Source organism: Ceratosolen solmsi, unplaced genomic scaffold (genome assembly GCF_000503995.2).
Source record: "Ceratosolen solmsi marchali unplaced genomic scaffold, CerSol_1.0 scaffold29, whole genome shotgun sequence".
Lineage (NCBI taxonomy): Eukaryota > Metazoa > Arthropoda > Insecta > Hymenoptera > Agaonidae > Ceratosolen > Ceratosolen solmsi.
Window position 1 is genome coordinate 6,291,578 of NW_011948417.1, and position 17,597 is coordinate 6,309,174.

Below are 17,597 nucleotides of genomic sequence, written 5' to 3' on the forward strand. Positions count from 1 at the left end.
ATAAAAATAATTTTTTAATATAATTTTAATTAAAAGCATAGTCATTAATCGCATTATCTTTTTCGAATAAACATTTACATCCTTTTTTACGCTTAAAATTTTTTGTGCACGATTACAACGACATATTACGCACATATAAACTAATTTGTTGCGTTTAAGAAATATAATGTAATAATCATATATCATTTTTTTTTCTTTATATATTTCACTACGTAACGTTGTTATCCTCAGCTGGTACGTCTATGCACGTTGTAGCCTCATTAGAGTCATCATTCGATGGCTCTAATTTCGTTACTGTTTCTTTATTTGCGTTGTTCTCTTCGATGTTGAAGTTGCTTAAGGAAGAACCGTTATCAATTTCTTCCTTTTTAACTGTAAAGTCTTGTTTTTTATCTTTACGCTTAGGCGTGTATTTTGTTATTTCACGTTCATACATAAATGTCGCTCGACGCTTTCGTTTGACTGGTGTACAAACTTTTTTATACAATATTTTCATTTCTTTGATTCTACTTGTTGGTATCGTCCAGTCCATTTCACGTGAATTTATATCAGTATTTCTTGTTGGATCTGAAGAACTTTCATACTCTGGAATTTCCAGACCCAAATTTTTCATTACCATTTCAATAACATCATCGAGTTTGCCATTAATAATTAAATCTGCTTTTTTATCCTACAGAATAAATTAGATTGTTAATATAAATAAAATATAAAGTATAGTATTAAAATGTCTAATAACTTACGTGTTTAGTTGGTTGTAAATTGCATATAACTAGACGTCCACCATACTTTTTTGTGTAAAGAGGCAAATTTCCACTTGGTATAATTTGTAGTGTTGTTCCCAAACATACGCTTAAATCAGCAACACTGTAATCATTTAATTAAAGTTACAATATATTAATGGTATAATTCTTAAAATCATTTGATATTGTAACTATAATTCATGTAGTTAAATATGTATTATAAAACTAATTGTTATAGCAATCTACGTACGTTTACTCCTGCTTAATATGAATGGCGATGGGTTGAATTTATATAATATATTAATTTCTATATTTATAAAATCAGAATAAATTCTAACTAATAATTAAACTACGTTGTTTTTTCTAATAGCAGTTATGTAAAATTTATTTTTATAAAAAAATTTAAGTTTTATAAAATAACAAATAAAATAATATATATTGATATTAAAACATTTATAAAGAAAACTGACCTTGAATGAAGATCGGATAATGCAAGATCATTATCAGGTAAATTATGTTCCCAATCCAAAATTGTGTCATGCATTTTTCCTCTGCAAGGTCTACCACCAATTTGTTCTGATCGGCACACAGTTTCCAAACATTTTTTTCCAACACTTTTAGTTGCAAAGTTTCGAATAAACTGTCTATAAAAATTAGACATAGAATAATAAAATCGATTTAAAAAAAGATATAAAATATAATTTAAAAGTGAATAGTTATTTAAATACCTTCCACATTTATCACATTGTTCAACAAACATATTTCCATGTAATTCTGCTAAATATTGTCTTGAAACTCCTGAGCGAAGATGTAATCCATCAATATTTTGACTTATAATAAATTTAACTTTATCTGAAAAAAAGTTGAACACTTATATTATAAAATTATAAAAATATCTATAAATTATAAATAGTGTTTTTACTAGATAAAACATTTTGAAATAATAATAACTACTAAATATTTTAGGTATAACTTGTATATATATTTTAAATGATTATTACTTCAGTCGCAATTAATAAGTTTAACTTTAAAAAATGTTAAATTAAAATGTTTTGCTCAAAATTTTTTCTAACCCTTCAAAAATACTAACTAACGAATATATAATACTATAATGTTAAATTGCTATTATTATTTATAAATAATTAAATCATAAAGATAAATATATTATTTACTTGTATTTTTAATTATTTTATTGCTATTACGTAAAAAGTAATAATAAAAGTATATTATTTAAATAATTATATCAATAATTTTTAAATTAATTCATAAAAATTTAGATTTCATTAGGCTATATTCAATTCATAAAAAAAATAGAAAAGACAATTATTTCTTACTTGCATCAATAAGTTTCTTTAAAGCCATGTGTGTTTTTGTAGGTATTGCTTCATCAAATGATTCACTTGAAGAGGGTTTCAAACCCTTTTGTTCCAAAGTCCATACTCCATTTGGACCACTTTAAAATATAAATTTATGTGATATAAAAAAAAAGATATCAACAATAAAAGACTTATAAATACCGAAAATCTGGAATTCCAGCAGCAGTGCTAATTCCTGCACCTGTATGAACAACTACATGCCGTGCTCCTTTAATCCAGTCAGCTAGTAGCTCACACTTCAGTCTGAGTGTCTCATCGGTATCAAATTTCTATAATTGAAATATTATTTTCTTGTGTAAGATTTAATAAATAAGTTTTTTCACATTGGAAAACTTTATTATTTAAATAATAGAAATTGGAAAGAATTAAAAAAAAATTGTATATAATTATTGTAAGAAATTAATAGTGGAGACAAAAATATGATTTAACTTTTAAAACTATTAGATTAAAATTTAAAAAAATAGTTAAATGTCAATTTATTAGTATTTCATATACAAGCTTATTGTATAGTGCTTATTTCCATTGGTTATAAAAATTAAAATTACTCGTTTATTTTACGAAAAAAATTATCGGGTGACAACCGTTCATTTTTAAATCAAACAGAACAATAACTAATAAAATTAATCAAATTAAAAATTTGAATATCATAATGTAAATAGAATAAAAAGCTATCATAAAAATTACAAGCCTGATATTTATTAAATAACAAATTTCGAGAGCACGCTACTGTATTAGTAAAAAAATATATGTAACAACAAAATTAAATATGAAAAAAAAAATAAAATAAGAACATGCATTCTTACCTCCTCCAGTCCTAAGACGCCTTTGTCTTCGTAAGGCGACAGACCGTCAGCGTAGTTGCACGACATTTTGTCGCCAGCGAAGATCTGCCCTTGCAAATACGGAATTAAGGCGCACTTGTCTCCCTCTTTCTTTGTCTCTCTCTCTCTCTCTCTCTCTCTCTCTCTCTTGCTCTATCCCTCACACACACCCACACACAGTCACGCGCGCGCGCTCTTTTTTTCTCTTAGTCTGTCTGTCTGCCTCTCTTGGTCTCTATTCAATCTCAAGGGTCGACGCGCTTCTCGGTTCACTCCGAACCCTTTGTAATTTCTCACTCTTCTACTACTGTAAAGGAATCAGTCGCAGCCGCTACTACCGCCGGGCGCGAAAAAAGCCCGATGTACTCTTCTCTTCCCTTCCCTCCACTACCGCCTACTAATAAACACTTAGTTTTTCCGGACGCGCTTATAGAGAAAAGCGCTCTTTTTTTACTACATGCAAGCGCACACTATCATATATAGTGCGAAACTGTGAAATAATATATATATATATATATATATATTTATATATATATATATGTGTGTGTGTGTGTGTGTGCGTGCGTGCGCGCGCGCGTGTGTGCATAGAGTGTTATGTATCCTACACAGCGACGACGATACAGGATGTAGATTATTCGCGCGACGATATTCGAGCGCAGGAGTGTGAGAAGTTAGAGAGAGAAACAGTGAAAGAAAGACAGAAGGAGAGAAATAATGCAACACACAATTCGGCGTATCGCGCGCGGCGCGTCCGATTTTCCGCGGCTGCACTAAGTACAGCTTAAGAGACAATACACTACTAAACAGCACGCGTACATAGGCATAAGTACATGCGAATGCACGTATGCTTGCAGAAGTGTAGATATATATCGTGGCTAGAGTTTACGACGAAAGTTCTTCTGAATTCTGAGAACAACGGGAAGGAGAGTAGAGAAAGCGCGACAGATAGAAGAAAGCGCAGAGTTAGGTTTTCTACACTTTAGTACTATTATTCATAATGTTCAGTGAGGAGGTGTAGATAAGGAAGGAGAATTAAAAAAATCGACTGGAATGCGGCGAAAAAGCTTGCGCTTGCCACGGTAGCGAAGTTTTGTTTATACACTGTCTTGTTTATTGTGTAGACTCGCGACGCGTGCCCACGCATACGTAGGCATAAGAGCGGCGGCGCACAGTCGGTTCCAACACTTGCATGCGCTTACGCGTATACGTATAACAAAGGGTCCCCTTCTGCGCTATTAAAATGTTTATAACCAAGTCAATACAACTACTCAACGATCTCTCTCTCTCTCTCTCTCTCTCTCTCTCTCTCTCCCTTTTCTGAGCTCCTATCAGCGGCTCAGCGTGCGGACGTATACGTGTAAGTGACCTGCTAGAACGCGCGCGTGCATGTATTCGACGTGACACTACATTCGCGAGACTTCGGTGCGCGCCCTCTGCGCACTTCCGGTCGTCACTTCGAATAATAATTCGCGCATATTTTCTAAATTCGCGGCGCGCTCTCTCCGAATACACTCTACATCCTTTATCAGGTACAACGTAATGAGCTTGAGCAACGATCGTTCGTATCGGTGGCAAGCTTGAACGCCGAATGCCGCGATTTCGCGCTTTCTGATTGCATTGATGGGATGGGGAAGGCCAAAAAAAAGAGAAGAGGCTCCTTTGCCCGAAACTAGTGGTACAAACGGTTGGCATGTGGGGCTTAGCGTTATCTCTAACACCGCTAGCAGCTTATCGATTTTCGCGCGACCTCAAGCCATCCACCAAGAATGGAAAGAGAAACTACTCACGTAGCGCAGGGAGACTACACACACACGACTTCACTCTCGCATGCGTGAGCGTACGAATGACTTTGCGTCCCTTAGCGGGACGGCGGAAATTGCCCTCGAGGAGATCTGGATTGGTAGTCTACAAATTTCACTTACGATTTTCCATTGGAAAAATCAATAGTTTTGCGTTCACCTATGCGGAGACCTTATTACCCTAGTGTAAATGCATTTTTGAAAAATTGGAGAAAAAAATTAGACCGGAGACCGCGAATTACACGCCTAGACGAGGCAACGGCAAACTTAATTTAAAGAGCCTAACAAGTCCCGCGCCTGCTTGCTTTTCTCTTGCTCATATATACCGTAACGCTTATCTAGAATATTGGCAAAAGCGATAATTTAATACGGAACTAAGAGTTGGACTTGCTTCTACACTCCGCATCTTTATTCTGAAAGTATATTAATCTTATCAACTTCTTAGTATGCGTCGACAACTTTCTTATATCAGATTGCGATTTTTGGTTTGCTTTTACTCACTTTTTATCAGAGGTATTAAATTGAGGAAAATAATTGAGCAGCTGATCGACTAATATAAATATGAATATGTATATACATAAGTTCCCTCTCTTCTCACAATCTCGTCACGTCATTCGTCCTACTTGATATTATATTCTCTCTCTCTCTCTCTCTCTCTCTCTCTCTCTCTGCACATATATATATATATATGTATTATTTAGCGTAGTTTACAATGTCCACCGAATCTTATTCTATTATTATTAATGACAATCGTACAGATGTTATCTTAAATACTTACAAGTTGGTATATCGTACAATATTAGAAGAATTTATAATTACAATTCTTAATAAACTTATTTGATAATTATATATAAAAAGAGCCTAACCTAAAAAATTATTTTTATTTTAGCAATCGTTTATTTTTAATAATTAGTCAATACAGAAAACTAGGATCACTGGTATCAGTTTATAAAGAATCTAATATTCATGAATTAAACAGTCACGTATATGAAACAAAGTATGCGACGAATTAATTTATTAATTTAAGGTAATTGATCATTTTATGCACATTTTCTATTTTAGAGTGATTTTTGGGAAAGATGATCCTGAAATTCATGCAGCATCAAGATATATTGCAGAACAAATTAATATTGACAGACCAATGTTAATTTCTCTTTGTTTAAAAGATTTTGAAATCTTTACATTACGAACAATAATCAAATCAATAAAAAAAAAAATAAAGCTTTAAATATTGGTAGAGCAGTATCAATTTATAACAACCAGTTATACATTACATTCTAATACATTCTAACCAATGTTATTATAGATCAATGTATTTATATTTAATGAAATTAAATAATGTACAGAAACTATATTAATAGTTACATTTATAAAGTAAGCTGGAAATTAAAAATTAAATAAAAATAATGTATTCACAATAAATTTTAATTAATTTCCATTTATTTTACCAGAGAAAATCAAGTTTTTTTATTTTTAAAAAATGTAGCTTAAAATTACTTAGAATTCTAGTCTTGATTTATAAAAATTAAAAAAAATAATATTAGGAACAATGATATTAAAATATTTAAAATAAATTCCACAATGATTATATAAAACAGTTATAAATAAATATAAACCTTAAACAATTTTAATGATTCTTGTATTAAAAGGATTATATAATCAGTATTAATTGTTATATGGTAATTCATTAGTTTAAATGAAACAATACTTAAATACTATTTTATTTTTTTATTTAAATATAAAAATTATTAATTTTTATGATTAACGAAAATTAATGCTAGATCATCATATTCATAAACTTTTTTTAGAAATGTATCTGTTAATTTCAATCCTGAAATAGCCTATAAAGATTTTGTGATTACATTAAGTAGTGTTTTAATTGTACATCTTAAATTTATGAAATTTATGAAAGAATACTTGCAACAAGACCAGATTCCAATGGGACTAAACAAAGGGAAATGAGATAAAATTCTCCTGGTTTAAGGCTACCAATAATTTTATCTGATATCCCATTCCATGCTAGTGCTGTATTTGATTGTAAACTTAATAGTATTCCCTATACATAAATATTTATCATATGAAATAATAATTTTTTATTCTATTTTATAAAAATTAACTCACGATGTATTCATTATATGAATTTTAAAATTGACTGGTTCTTCAAGATAAATTTTACTAGGAATTTCTTTTGTAATAACTCTAAGATCCCCATAATCTGGTGTCTGAAAAAAATTCGTTTTAATATTCATTTTTAATAAATGTTAATAATCTAGAACATTACATTACCAATCTTTGTAATTGGCTAGTTTGAAGACGTCCTCTTTCTCCCAAATTACTTCTCCAAACAATATCTAATTTTCCAATATTTGTTACATTTTGCATAATTTTAGGATCATTGGTTAAACTTAATTGTGGTTTTAAATAATAAAGATATTGACGACTATTACCAGGATCTAATAAATTCACTCTTCCATATATTGACTCATTAAATTCGTTTGAACTGAGTGTTGAAACTTAAAAGAAATAATAAAAAATAGTTTATAATGTATACATTTTTATTACAAAAAGTTTTACCAGTAAATAAATGTGAAGATTCTAGAGCTACTTTCTCTAAACAAATAGGGCTATCTGTTAAGTTTTGAATTTGTGCCTCAAGATATAGTTCATCATTCTCTGCATTATAAAATTTTGTTTTAACATCTAATGGTTTATCAACTTGAAATTTAAAAAATTTTCTAAATGATAAAGGTTGTCCACCTAAGGTAACTGGTGTATATGTAACTTCACAAACTAATCTAGAATAAATGATTATAAAGTCCATGAGTATTATCATTAGTAAATAGATACAAATTTTATAAAACAATTTCTAATATGTATTTATATTTTTAATAATTTAACAATAATATTTATTAGAAGGATTAATTCATTTAAATATATATAATATAATAATTTGAAACGTAACAAGTTATATCTGCTTATGGAATTAAATGAATATCTTTATAAAACTATATTTAACATAACTTATCAAAATTGTTTCCTTTTTAATTTTGATGAACCATCATTTATAAATCTAGATGTTCGAAATTATATATTGAAGCAATAGCAGTTGATCTGAAAAATTCTTTTCAATAATTTATTATAATATTTAAATTTCAATCAGTTTTAATATGATTTAAAAAACCATTAAAAAATATTAATATTTAAATTAATTACAATTATTTTAAATTTACGAAACATTATAACATCCCATCTTTAACTATTTCAAAGCTATACAGGATGATAACTATTATTATTATATTATAGATGAGATGTTGAAAATAATTTAATGGAATTATAACTTATAAGTATCTTCAATAAATTAAACATATACTAACAATAGATTTACAAAGAGATGACACATAAAAATCACTGTAATTTGGTCTGTAAATTTAACTAATATAATTTTTATTATCTTTATTTAAATTGTAAATATAACGTAATGAGTACATGTTACTTTAAAAATATATAAAATTTATATAAAAAAAAATATATAAAAATATATATACACTGAAGTATAGTTATCAATTTTTATGTAACAATAATTTTTAAGACACTACATAAATAATAAGATTGAAAAATAATTAACTGTAATACCAATTTCTATTCTTTGAAGAATTTTACCTCAAATTTTTGTAATAATTAAAATATGTAAACTAAGTCAAGTTTCAGTTAAACTAGTAAGCAATTATGTTATGTAAAAGTGGTACAATTCCTTTTATAAAATTTCATAATTACATGTGAGTTCCAGTTTCTTTAACCTCGTGATATATAACTTCATCTACAGTATTATTTGGTGCCAATTCATTGATTTGAGAATTTTGACCAGATAATGGAATAGTTTGAGTATTTGTTTGTAAATCAGCCTAGAAGCTTAGATATTAGTTAGTTCATATTATTGAATGTATTGAAAATATAGAATATTACTTACTTTAACAATCACATCTTTTACTGTTTGATTACTTCCATTATGTACACATAAATAACTTGAAAAAATTTCTCCTAAATAAATATTACTAAGTAAAAGAAGAATTATAAATATTATGAAATTGCAATACCAATGTATTGAATTATACATTGCATATTATTATATCACCTACCCAAAACCTTGTGGTAAAATCATAAATTGGCCAATAGCTACAGTTTCCATTCCTTGAAGAGCAGCACAATTATTTTTTAATTCGTTATTCAATGTATTGTTAGGTAAATCATTAGAATCACATGTTACAATTGTAGGACTTGCGAATGTTGGCCTTATTAGCCTCATTACTAAAAATCAATATTAAATATAACAAATTAATTAGAAATTAATATAATAATCGTACTAAAAAAAAATAATCTAGGTTTACAAGTATTGTCATTTTTTACGCAATACCTTTTAATCCCAATAAATGATCGCTTTTAGGTTTGGATTCCATCTTTTATTTATTATTCTTACGGTTGAAGATTAATAATGGTTAAAATCAATGTTTCTACAGTGTATGAACATTTTACAAGTATATTGCAATTCTGCAACTAAAAGTTTACAAAGTTGCAATAAAGTGAATATAATCGAATTCATAAATAATACAATGCTTAACATAAATTTCAGTGGTAAATATTTGCGCATTTCTCCTTTTAAGTTATCTTGAAAAATTTGCTACTGCAAATTCTATTTATTAATACAATTTTAAAAACTTACCATTACTATGATTTATTTAATATATCAACACATTTCACAAATATGCATTTTCATGCATATAATATTTTTAAAATGCTGCATTTAATAATTAAATTACTTTTATTTAATAATTCATTATGATTCTTCTATACATAACCTTATTTAAAATCTCACTTAATGATACGACAGATAACGCTCCCACACTTTTGTGAAAAACAAACTTTGAAATTTTATTCCTTCAAGAATGTATCTAACAAAAAGCAAGTTTTGCTAATTTATAATTATATAAGCTTATAAGTCGACAAATATTAAACATATAAAAGTTATTATTCTTAAAAAAGATAATACATTATATAATTTTATTTATTCATTTGCAATAATTAAAAAATTTGTTATAGAAAATGATTAAATTATGAAATGCATTAAACTAACAATTTTCTCTGGAGATATAAAAAAAAAACAAACCATTTTTATATTGATGTATGCATAAATCGTTTTTTAACAAAAATACAATTAATAGAAATGTATAAAAATCTTACTAGTCACATACATAACAAATCTTTTATTATTTTTATTATTTGTATAAATAATAATTAAAATAAATAATAAATCTTTAAACAATTTTTTTAAACGTGATTTTTCATCTTTTTTTAGAAACATTATTTTTAAATACATTTTTTAGAGGCACGCTGAGAAATATTAAATAAATCATTAGTTGATATATCAACTAATATGATAAAGATATTAAATATTTGAATTAAAATATGCTATCATAAAATACAATTTATTTTTAATTTATTTTATTTTCTCTTAATTCCAATTTCTCAAAATCGAAAAAAATGAATAGAGTCTCTTCTTTAATTGTTAATATTTTTAACATACATTTCTATATTTTATCATAGACTTTCTGTATGTATTACATATTAAAATATTTACATAAGATGGAAGTATATTTGATCATAGTCACTTACTTTTACGTACATTGTTCTCATGTATGTTAATCTAAATTGTTCATAATTATTTAAAAAGGATGTATTAAAATTAACATTTTTTTTTTTTTAATATAAAGCTTCAAAATAAGGAATATTAAATAATATGAAATAATATAGCTTCTTTTTATTTATCAATAGCATTATTATATCTTTTATTCTGTAATATATTTCGTGAAGAATAATGAAATTTAAATAAAATTTTAATTACATATACTCTTTTATTTTTCAGTTATCATCAAGCTAAATTATTTCAAATTTTATAAATTTTACAAATTCGCATTTACAAATGCATAGCACGAAAAATTCCATTTCATTATTTTACATAATAAATAATTAGTTCAAACTAATTGAATAATGGTCAAATTCAAATCAATTGTGGGTGGTAATAAAATTTCATCTATATTAAATAAATAAAAAACAAATAATTATGGGTGGTAATAAAGTTTCATCTATATTAAACTGACAGGTATTCGTTCTTTAAAAAGTTGTGAAAAGTTCTTTAAAAAGTTTAAAAAACACGTGAAAGTTCAATTCAACATAAAATTAATTCTAAAAGAAATCAAGTAAAACTGCTATGTAAACACAAATGTATTAAAAGAATCATTAGAGAAATTATTTATAGTATATTACAATTATAAAAGCAAGAGTATTCCAGAGTTAATTACTGCTAAAATTTGATGTTTTTTTTTCAAAGTTTTAATACAAATTAAGCAGAAGCAATTTAAATTTGAAGAGCCATATGATTTTCTGATATTAATTAATTAATTACCCAGAATAATATGCTTTCCTATATTAGTGCCCCCAATGAAATCGGAATGGATGAGTTTCATGACAAATTAATGACTTCGGATATTTAAAGAAAAAGAAGAAAATCTATATCTTTCATATATTTTTATCTGCATGCATCAATTTAAAATTTTATAACAATGAGTGTTCAATGTTTGTCAATGTTTGAAACATTCTAGTGTTATTATGTCATCTTAATAATATAAATCTTTAACATAAACACCACGAAACGTCACTAACGTTTAAAATTATTTACATCACACAATTTATTTATAAATAAGGACATTAATAATATAAGTGTATATATAAAAGAATTCATTGTAATGCAATAAGAAAATATAATCTTATATTTTAATTGTTTAACTGCATTATTTTGCGATATCTTTTTCTGGCTTTGTTAATACTCTTCCTGTTTAACAAATTAGCGGTATTATATAGAAATTCGGAAACACTGAAGTAATAAGTACCTGTACAATGTGATGTTAAAGATCGTACTGTCAGCGGTAGCTACATATACCAATGATTTAGGAAACATTAATAAGAATGTAAAATCTTACTGCTGGTATCCCTACATTTTTCTTAACAAATATATAATCATTTGGAGTAGCAGCCACACTGTATAATTTCTTTCTGAAATATAATAATAAAGCGAATAACGTCAGCTAATAGAGCGGTTATAAAAATAAAATAAGCGCCAACGTGATTCGAATTACAAGCATATTTAAGTTATTTACTTTGTTGATAGCGAAATTAGTCGTGTATTTAACTGCATTTGATAAAGTAGTGCCACAGTCAAGCAATTATGACACAAAATATAATCTAAGCAATAATGATAAATAACAACCTTGCTAATCGTTCATTAATATAGAATACATAATTAATTCGTGATCAGAATCTAATAACCATAAAATCGAATTGATCAAAATAATAGATATATAATGGCTTCTAAGAGGGTAGTTATAATGATAGAAGTAGAGAACAGTTAATCTGCTGATTCTTGACCGTGAAATTTAATATTTCATTAATAATTTGATGATGCACTAAAATATGTATTGAATAAAAAAAAAAAAATGCAATTATAGATAAATATATGTCTGTTTTTTTTTGTCTACATATTTAAAGGAAGAAAGTAAGGAAAGTACAAAAAACTAGTAGTTAACTAAAAAAATGTAATAAATTTATTTTTAATTAAGTATAATGTTTTTCATTTGTTAAGGTCTGTATATATATGATATTGATAAGTGTATAGATTATACATTAATATATTAAGTAGTAAGTTCATAAAAATTTATAGGAAACAATTATATTTTTTTTATATCTTACATAACATTTATACATTAATATTATATATACCATTACTTAATTTAAGCTTAAAATAAATAAACGAGAAAGTCGCGAGATTTAATTATTTTATAACAATTTATACATAAATATTCTATTCAATTTGTAAATTATATAGAATATAGATATTTACATATATAGAAATTAACATACCAATTCATTAAATAAGTTATAAATAATAGTGCTGTTTTATTAAAAAAAAAATTTTAACATAAGAATTTACATTAATAACTTATCATAATTTCATCATATCCAAATATGCTTCAGATAATAAACAATTTTCTGAAATACCAAAATCTTTCATTAGTTTCATGGCTATTTCTTTTCCAATATTTGGATCTTCAGTATCATCTAAAACAACCTAAATGTTATATTTTTTATTATAGAATATATAAACACTAACATTAATAATTTTAAACAAAATTAAAAACAATATAATACCTCAAGTTCTATAAAATTTCCTAATCCAATAACATGATCAATATGAATGCGTGTTTGATCAATTATGTAAAGATGTCTTACTTTTTTTACAGTCCCTTTAATTCCATTTGCCATAGTTAATATGTGTTTTAATTCCTGGAATTTATCTCCACTTAACTGAATTTTAGAGTAGACTGAAAGTTTTGGACCTTTACTATCTGGTCTTTGATAAAATATCAATTCTCCAGTACTATCCTAATTTAAAATATTTTTTCAAAATTTACTTAATATTTAATTTTTTATTTAAATATTTTAATTTTAAACCTGAAATTGACGTAATTTTAATTTACTACCAAAATTTGCTTGAGCAATTGGTAAATTAAAAAAAATATCATATTGATCGATAACAATTACAGGTTTGTTGCTTAATTCCTTCACTTTCTTCTCAATCTCATCAAGATTATCCACTTTGGCTTTTATTTCAATATTTTTCATGTTTGGCAATTATTAAAGATTTATTATGAAGAGGAATAAAATGCTATCTAATGTCTATCAAATCTCACTAATATTCATACACTACATTATAATCTGGACTGAGGCCTACTTGTTCCTGGGATGAATTTAAAAATTAAACTACTTTAGTCAAAGTATATACAATCAATTAATCAAAACTATAACGATAATTCTTAACTATTAATAAAAATATTTCTTAATTTGTTATCTGTATTTTGCATCTTTTTGTATTTGTAAATTTGTATCAAATACATGATTATTTATTTAAATTCTTTCCAAATTTTATGCAATTGTTAACTGCAGAAAACGGGTAATATTATTCAAAATTAGATCGTAATACTAAGTGACAGCAAAATAGGTTATAGTTCAAAATATAATAAATTGCCGCGTCTTAGTATTAGATTTTGAATTATTCTTAAATTTTATTTTTATATATAGAGTACGTCAAAATTTAAATGAAAAAACAATATTTATTATTCATTAAGTTTAATTTTACATATTAGGAATCATGAGTGGTATGGACGACTCAAGTTTGATATCAGGTAATTTATTTATTAAATTTTTTTTATTGAAAAATTAAAGGTGATTAAATTTGCGATTAACCTGAATTTATTTTTATTTCTAACATTCACTAAAATTACTTAGACAAATCATTATTTAATAATTTTTATTTTTTATGATATAAATATAATTGTTTTTATTATAGGAATTTCAAATTTATCAAGAATCTCTAAGACAAATAGTTCAACACATTATAAGTTTGACTCAACTTGTAACATTTCTGAGTGGCGCAGCATGTGTCGTGATGTCAATAAAAGTTTTACTAATGATAGTCAACGAACAGAGCTGAGAAAAGTTTCAGAGTTAAAAAAAGTAAATAAAGCTCTTAATTCTTGTGAAGAAAGTACGTGTGATTATGCCAAATTAAAACTTATTTATGAGTGCCTCAAAGAAATTATTATAAGTTCAAATAGTTTAATTGAAAATAATTTAATAAGTAAATTAAAAGAACTAATTAGAATTCATGAAATAAAAAAATTTTTGTATCTTCCAAATAATTCAAAAGAATTAAAAGAAGAATTAACTTTATTAGGAATTATAGATTTGCCAAACTGTGAATTTAACTATGAAGAGCAATTAGCAATTAAAAGTTGCTTAGAAACAAAGATACGTGAAAGAATACATAGATTTATAACAATGTAAGTTAATACTTGAATTAATGATACTGATGGTATACTTATTAAAAATAAACAAATAACTTTTACATTATTTTATTTTAGATATGCGAATTTTGCAGGATCATCCAAAGATATATTAAAAAATAACGAATCAATATTATGTTCACGATTTCAACTAAAAACAGAATTAGAAAATATTCATTGGAAGGATAAAATTGATGAAGTATATTTAGAATATAAAAGAGACTCACTTCATTGTCTAAAAATTTTAAATCAGTGGAATGAATTAAAATGGAAGATGAATGAAAAAAATACTAAGGATATTGAAAATTTATTACTCAAATCAGAAATAGCGGAAATGAAAGCTATTATTACAAAATTATCTTGTACAATACGTATGTACACAGAAACACCATCAACTGTTGATGCTTTCAAAATACTTAATTTAAATTTAGAAGAAAAAATTAATACTGTTAATGAAGAAATCGTTAAAAAAACTGAATTAAGAAAGTCATATGAGGTGTTGAGTAATACAGAATATGATGAAATCTTAAGAAAATATTTAAATTTATGTCATATAGTAAAAAAGAAAAAAACTTTATTGGATAATTTATAAATAATTACTTAATAATTGCTTCATTCTTAACGGACCACTATTAATTGTATATTCCATCTTATATATATTTATAATGTATTATATTAACAAATGTAATAAATAATAGATATTATTTTATGTGATGTTAAGAATTAATATTATAAAATAATTTAATATTATTTACAGTCAATGTTTAAAGTTATACATAATCATTAGAATTATTATAGGCAAAGTATATACATATATTGATTATTTAAATTTTTTTTGTAGTATTGATATATAATATTCTTTAATTCAATTATAATTATATTATTTTGAAATGAAATTTTAAGTTTGAATTTATAAAATATGGTTATAACTTTATTATTACAATTAAATTGTCAAGTATCAAACTGTAAAAACACTTAATCCAATAGTTTATAATACAAGTAATATATATTATTGGTTGAGGATACGGTATAATAAAGAATTTTCATGAAATTCAATGTTTTTTCGTACCTTTCTACTTCAATGCATTTGACTAATATTGTAGTATGATTAATGAAGTATGTAATTCACGAAAGTTGTCCGTTCAAGTTTTTTAAAACTGGACTAATCCAAGTGTTCCAAACTTCTATTACTTAGTTTCCTCAATTCCTGTGTTCGACATTATAAAATTCAATCTACCATAGAATTTATATCGTAGTACATGCGTATTCTTGTTTGTCCAAGGCGTTTTCTGCATACATACCATCGCACACCACCGTCAGTTAATTCTCGCTTTTTTCCTCATCACGTTTTATGAAAAAAGACGAGTTTTTTTAACGAAAAATTATTTGAACACCGGTTTATCACATTATCTACTAACAAGTAGAAAAATATATTTTAAACATAAGAGCAGCTATATTAACTCTGCATTTTCATGGCTATCATTGCTGATCCGGATTTTGATATCAACTTATGCAATAACGAAATGCTTTCGGAAGTTAAGTCTTTATTATCAGACGAGGACGATGATGACGAGGAAAACGAAGAGGTTTGTTTATTAGATTTTTGACTTTTTAGATCCTTTCTATTACACAATCAAAATATATGAATATTTTATAAATTAATGTATATGAATGACTTATCATTATTATATCAATCTTTAAGATTTAAAAAATAAAAAATTTCATTTATATACAATCTTACAAACTATCATTCTGTAATTTTAAGATTTTAGTATTATAAAATTGGTTAAAGGTAACTCATTAAATCTTTCTCATATCTAATATTAATTTTTATGTTTAGGATGAAAATCTTGTAGAAAGATTAGTTGGACTTACAGAAATGTTTCCAGAAAAAGTGAGGAATTTTGGTTTCCAAACTGGAGTGCATATAAAAGATTACATTAAAGGTTAAAATAAAATTACATTATGTTAATTGTACCTAAGAAAATGTTTAATATTATGGTTTTAGCATATGACAAGTAATTTTCTTATAATTAGGAAAGCAAATTTTTTATATCTTAAATAGTTATGTTATATTTTATTATTTTTCATTTTGGATAGATGTATTAAATTATAATACTTATAATTTAAAAGTACATTATATAATTGACTGAATAAATTTTTATATTTTCAGCATTTTATTCACTATCGCGTTCCGTTACATGGTTATTAATTAGTTCGTCTGCAATTTTATTTGCACCAATAATTTTTGAAAGTGAGCGTGCAAGAATGGAAGAAGCACAACGTAATCATCAGAAACAAGTCTTACTTGGGCCAAGTTCCGCAATATCTAGTTCTGGCTCTGGTTTTCCAATGGCTCCTCCTATTCAAAGATAATTTTTGTGTAACAGCATTTATAATAACTTTTAACAATTGATATGGAAATATTATTTTATTGTCACATTGAAATAATTAATTTTTTATTCTCAGTTTTTATATAACGAAAACAAATATACGAATTGAATTAGCAACAAAACTCTATAATTGCAAAATTTTTAAATTGTGTGTAATATATTAATATAACTGATGATAACCAACAATTTATGTTTGTCTATATATACTTATAAAAGACACTAGTGCAGTTTGGAAAATTTATTTACATACCAAACAGCTTTATATATTTTTTACAAATTACACTATGCTCAACCATTGTTCAAACAGATTAATTCGTTTAAATGGTTGTAAATAATATTTAATTTGTATATAATGTGACAAAATCACCAGTAGAATCACTTTCAGTTTCCATATTATTTTGTTGAGAACAAGAATTGTCATGCATTTGAATGATTTTATACTTATGCCATTAATTAAAAAAAAAATATTTTAATTATTTCAATTAAAATAAATATGATTTATTTATTATATAATTATC

General features: G+C 25.7%; 6 protein-coding genes across 6 annotated transcripts; 3 read left to right on the forward strand and 3 right to left on the reverse strand.

Annotated features, from left to right (window-relative positions):
- Window positions 1-7: 7 nt before the first annotated feature.
- Window positions 8-3,074, reverse strand: Sirt6 (sirtuin 6). Its single transcript, XM_011496394.1, has 7 exons — window positions 2,920-3,074; window positions 2,258-2,385; window positions 2,075-2,193; window positions 1,469-1,592; window positions 1,211-1,384; window positions 741-864; window positions 8-670 (listed from the first exon to the last, which is right to left on the reverse strand). The coding sequence occupies exons 1-7, from the start codon at window positions 2,983-2,985 to the stop codon at window positions 209-211; spliced, it is 1,197 nt and encodes a 398-aa protein (XP_011494696.1). The 5' UTR covers window positions 2,986-3,074; the 3' UTR covers window positions 8-208.
- Window positions 3,075-5,424: 2,350 nt separating this feature from the next.
- LOC105359737 (proteasome assembly chaperone 3-like) lies at window positions 5,425-6,049 on the forward strand. Its single transcript, XM_011496395.1, has 3 exons — window positions 5,425-5,516; window positions 5,626-5,733; window positions 5,799-6,049. The coding sequence occupies exons 1-3, from the start codon at window positions 5,449-5,451 to the stop codon at window positions 5,962-5,964; spliced, it is 342 nt and encodes a 113-aa protein (XP_011494697.1). The 5' UTR covers window positions 5,425-5,448; the 3' UTR covers window positions 5,965-6,049.
- Window positions 6,050-6,484: 435 nt separating this feature from the next.
- Window positions 6,485-11,832, reverse strand: LOC105360014 (trafficking protein particle complex subunit 13). Its single transcript, XM_011496786.1, is given in 10 exon segments — window positions 6,485-6,577; window positions 6,658-6,792; window positions 6,854-6,958; window positions 7,023-7,249; window positions 7,311-7,531; window positions 8,511-8,638; window positions 8,704-8,788; window positions 8,873-9,041; window positions 9,148-9,287; window positions 11,678-11,832. Coding segments are annotated over 9 exon segments (1,206 nt in total). The 5' UTR covers window positions 9,191-9,287; window positions 11,678-11,832.
- Window positions 11,833-12,716: 884 nt separating this feature from the next.
- Window positions 12,717-13,580, reverse strand: LOC105359738 (uncharacterized). The gene is made up of 3 exons (XM_011496396.1): window positions 13,296-13,580; window positions 12,993-13,226; window positions 12,717-12,912 (listed from the first exon to the last, which is right to left on the reverse strand). The coding sequence occupies exons 1-3, from the start codon at window positions 13,464-13,466 to the stop codon at window positions 12,787-12,789; spliced, it is 531 nt and encodes a 176-aa protein (XP_011494698.1). The 5' UTR covers window positions 13,467-13,580; the 3' UTR covers window positions 12,717-12,786.
- A 353-nt stretch (window positions 13,581-13,933) lies between these two features.
- LOC105359740 (uncharacterized) lies at window positions 13,934-15,328 on the forward strand. The gene is made up of 3 exons (XM_011496397.1): window positions 13,934-14,026; window positions 14,191-14,683; window positions 14,765-15,328. Exons 1-3 carry the CDS (start codon window positions 13,993-13,995, stop codon window positions 15,276-15,278), a joined length of 1,041 nt encoding a protein of 346 aa, XP_011494699.1. The 5' UTR covers window positions 13,934-13,992; the 3' UTR covers window positions 15,279-15,328.
- A 527-nt stretch (window positions 15,329-15,855) lies between these two features.
- On the forward strand, window positions 15,856-17,196 carry mge (translocase of outer mitochondrial membrane 22 homolog mge). The gene is made up of 3 exons (XM_011496398.1): window positions 15,856-16,272; window positions 16,527-16,632; window positions 16,860-17,196. Exons 1-3 carry the CDS (start codon window positions 16,159-16,161, stop codon window positions 17,060-17,062), a joined length of 423 nt encoding a protein of 140 aa, XP_011494700.1. The 5' UTR covers window positions 15,856-16,158; the 3' UTR covers window positions 17,063-17,196.
- Window positions 17,197-17,597: the final 401 nt, after the last annotated feature.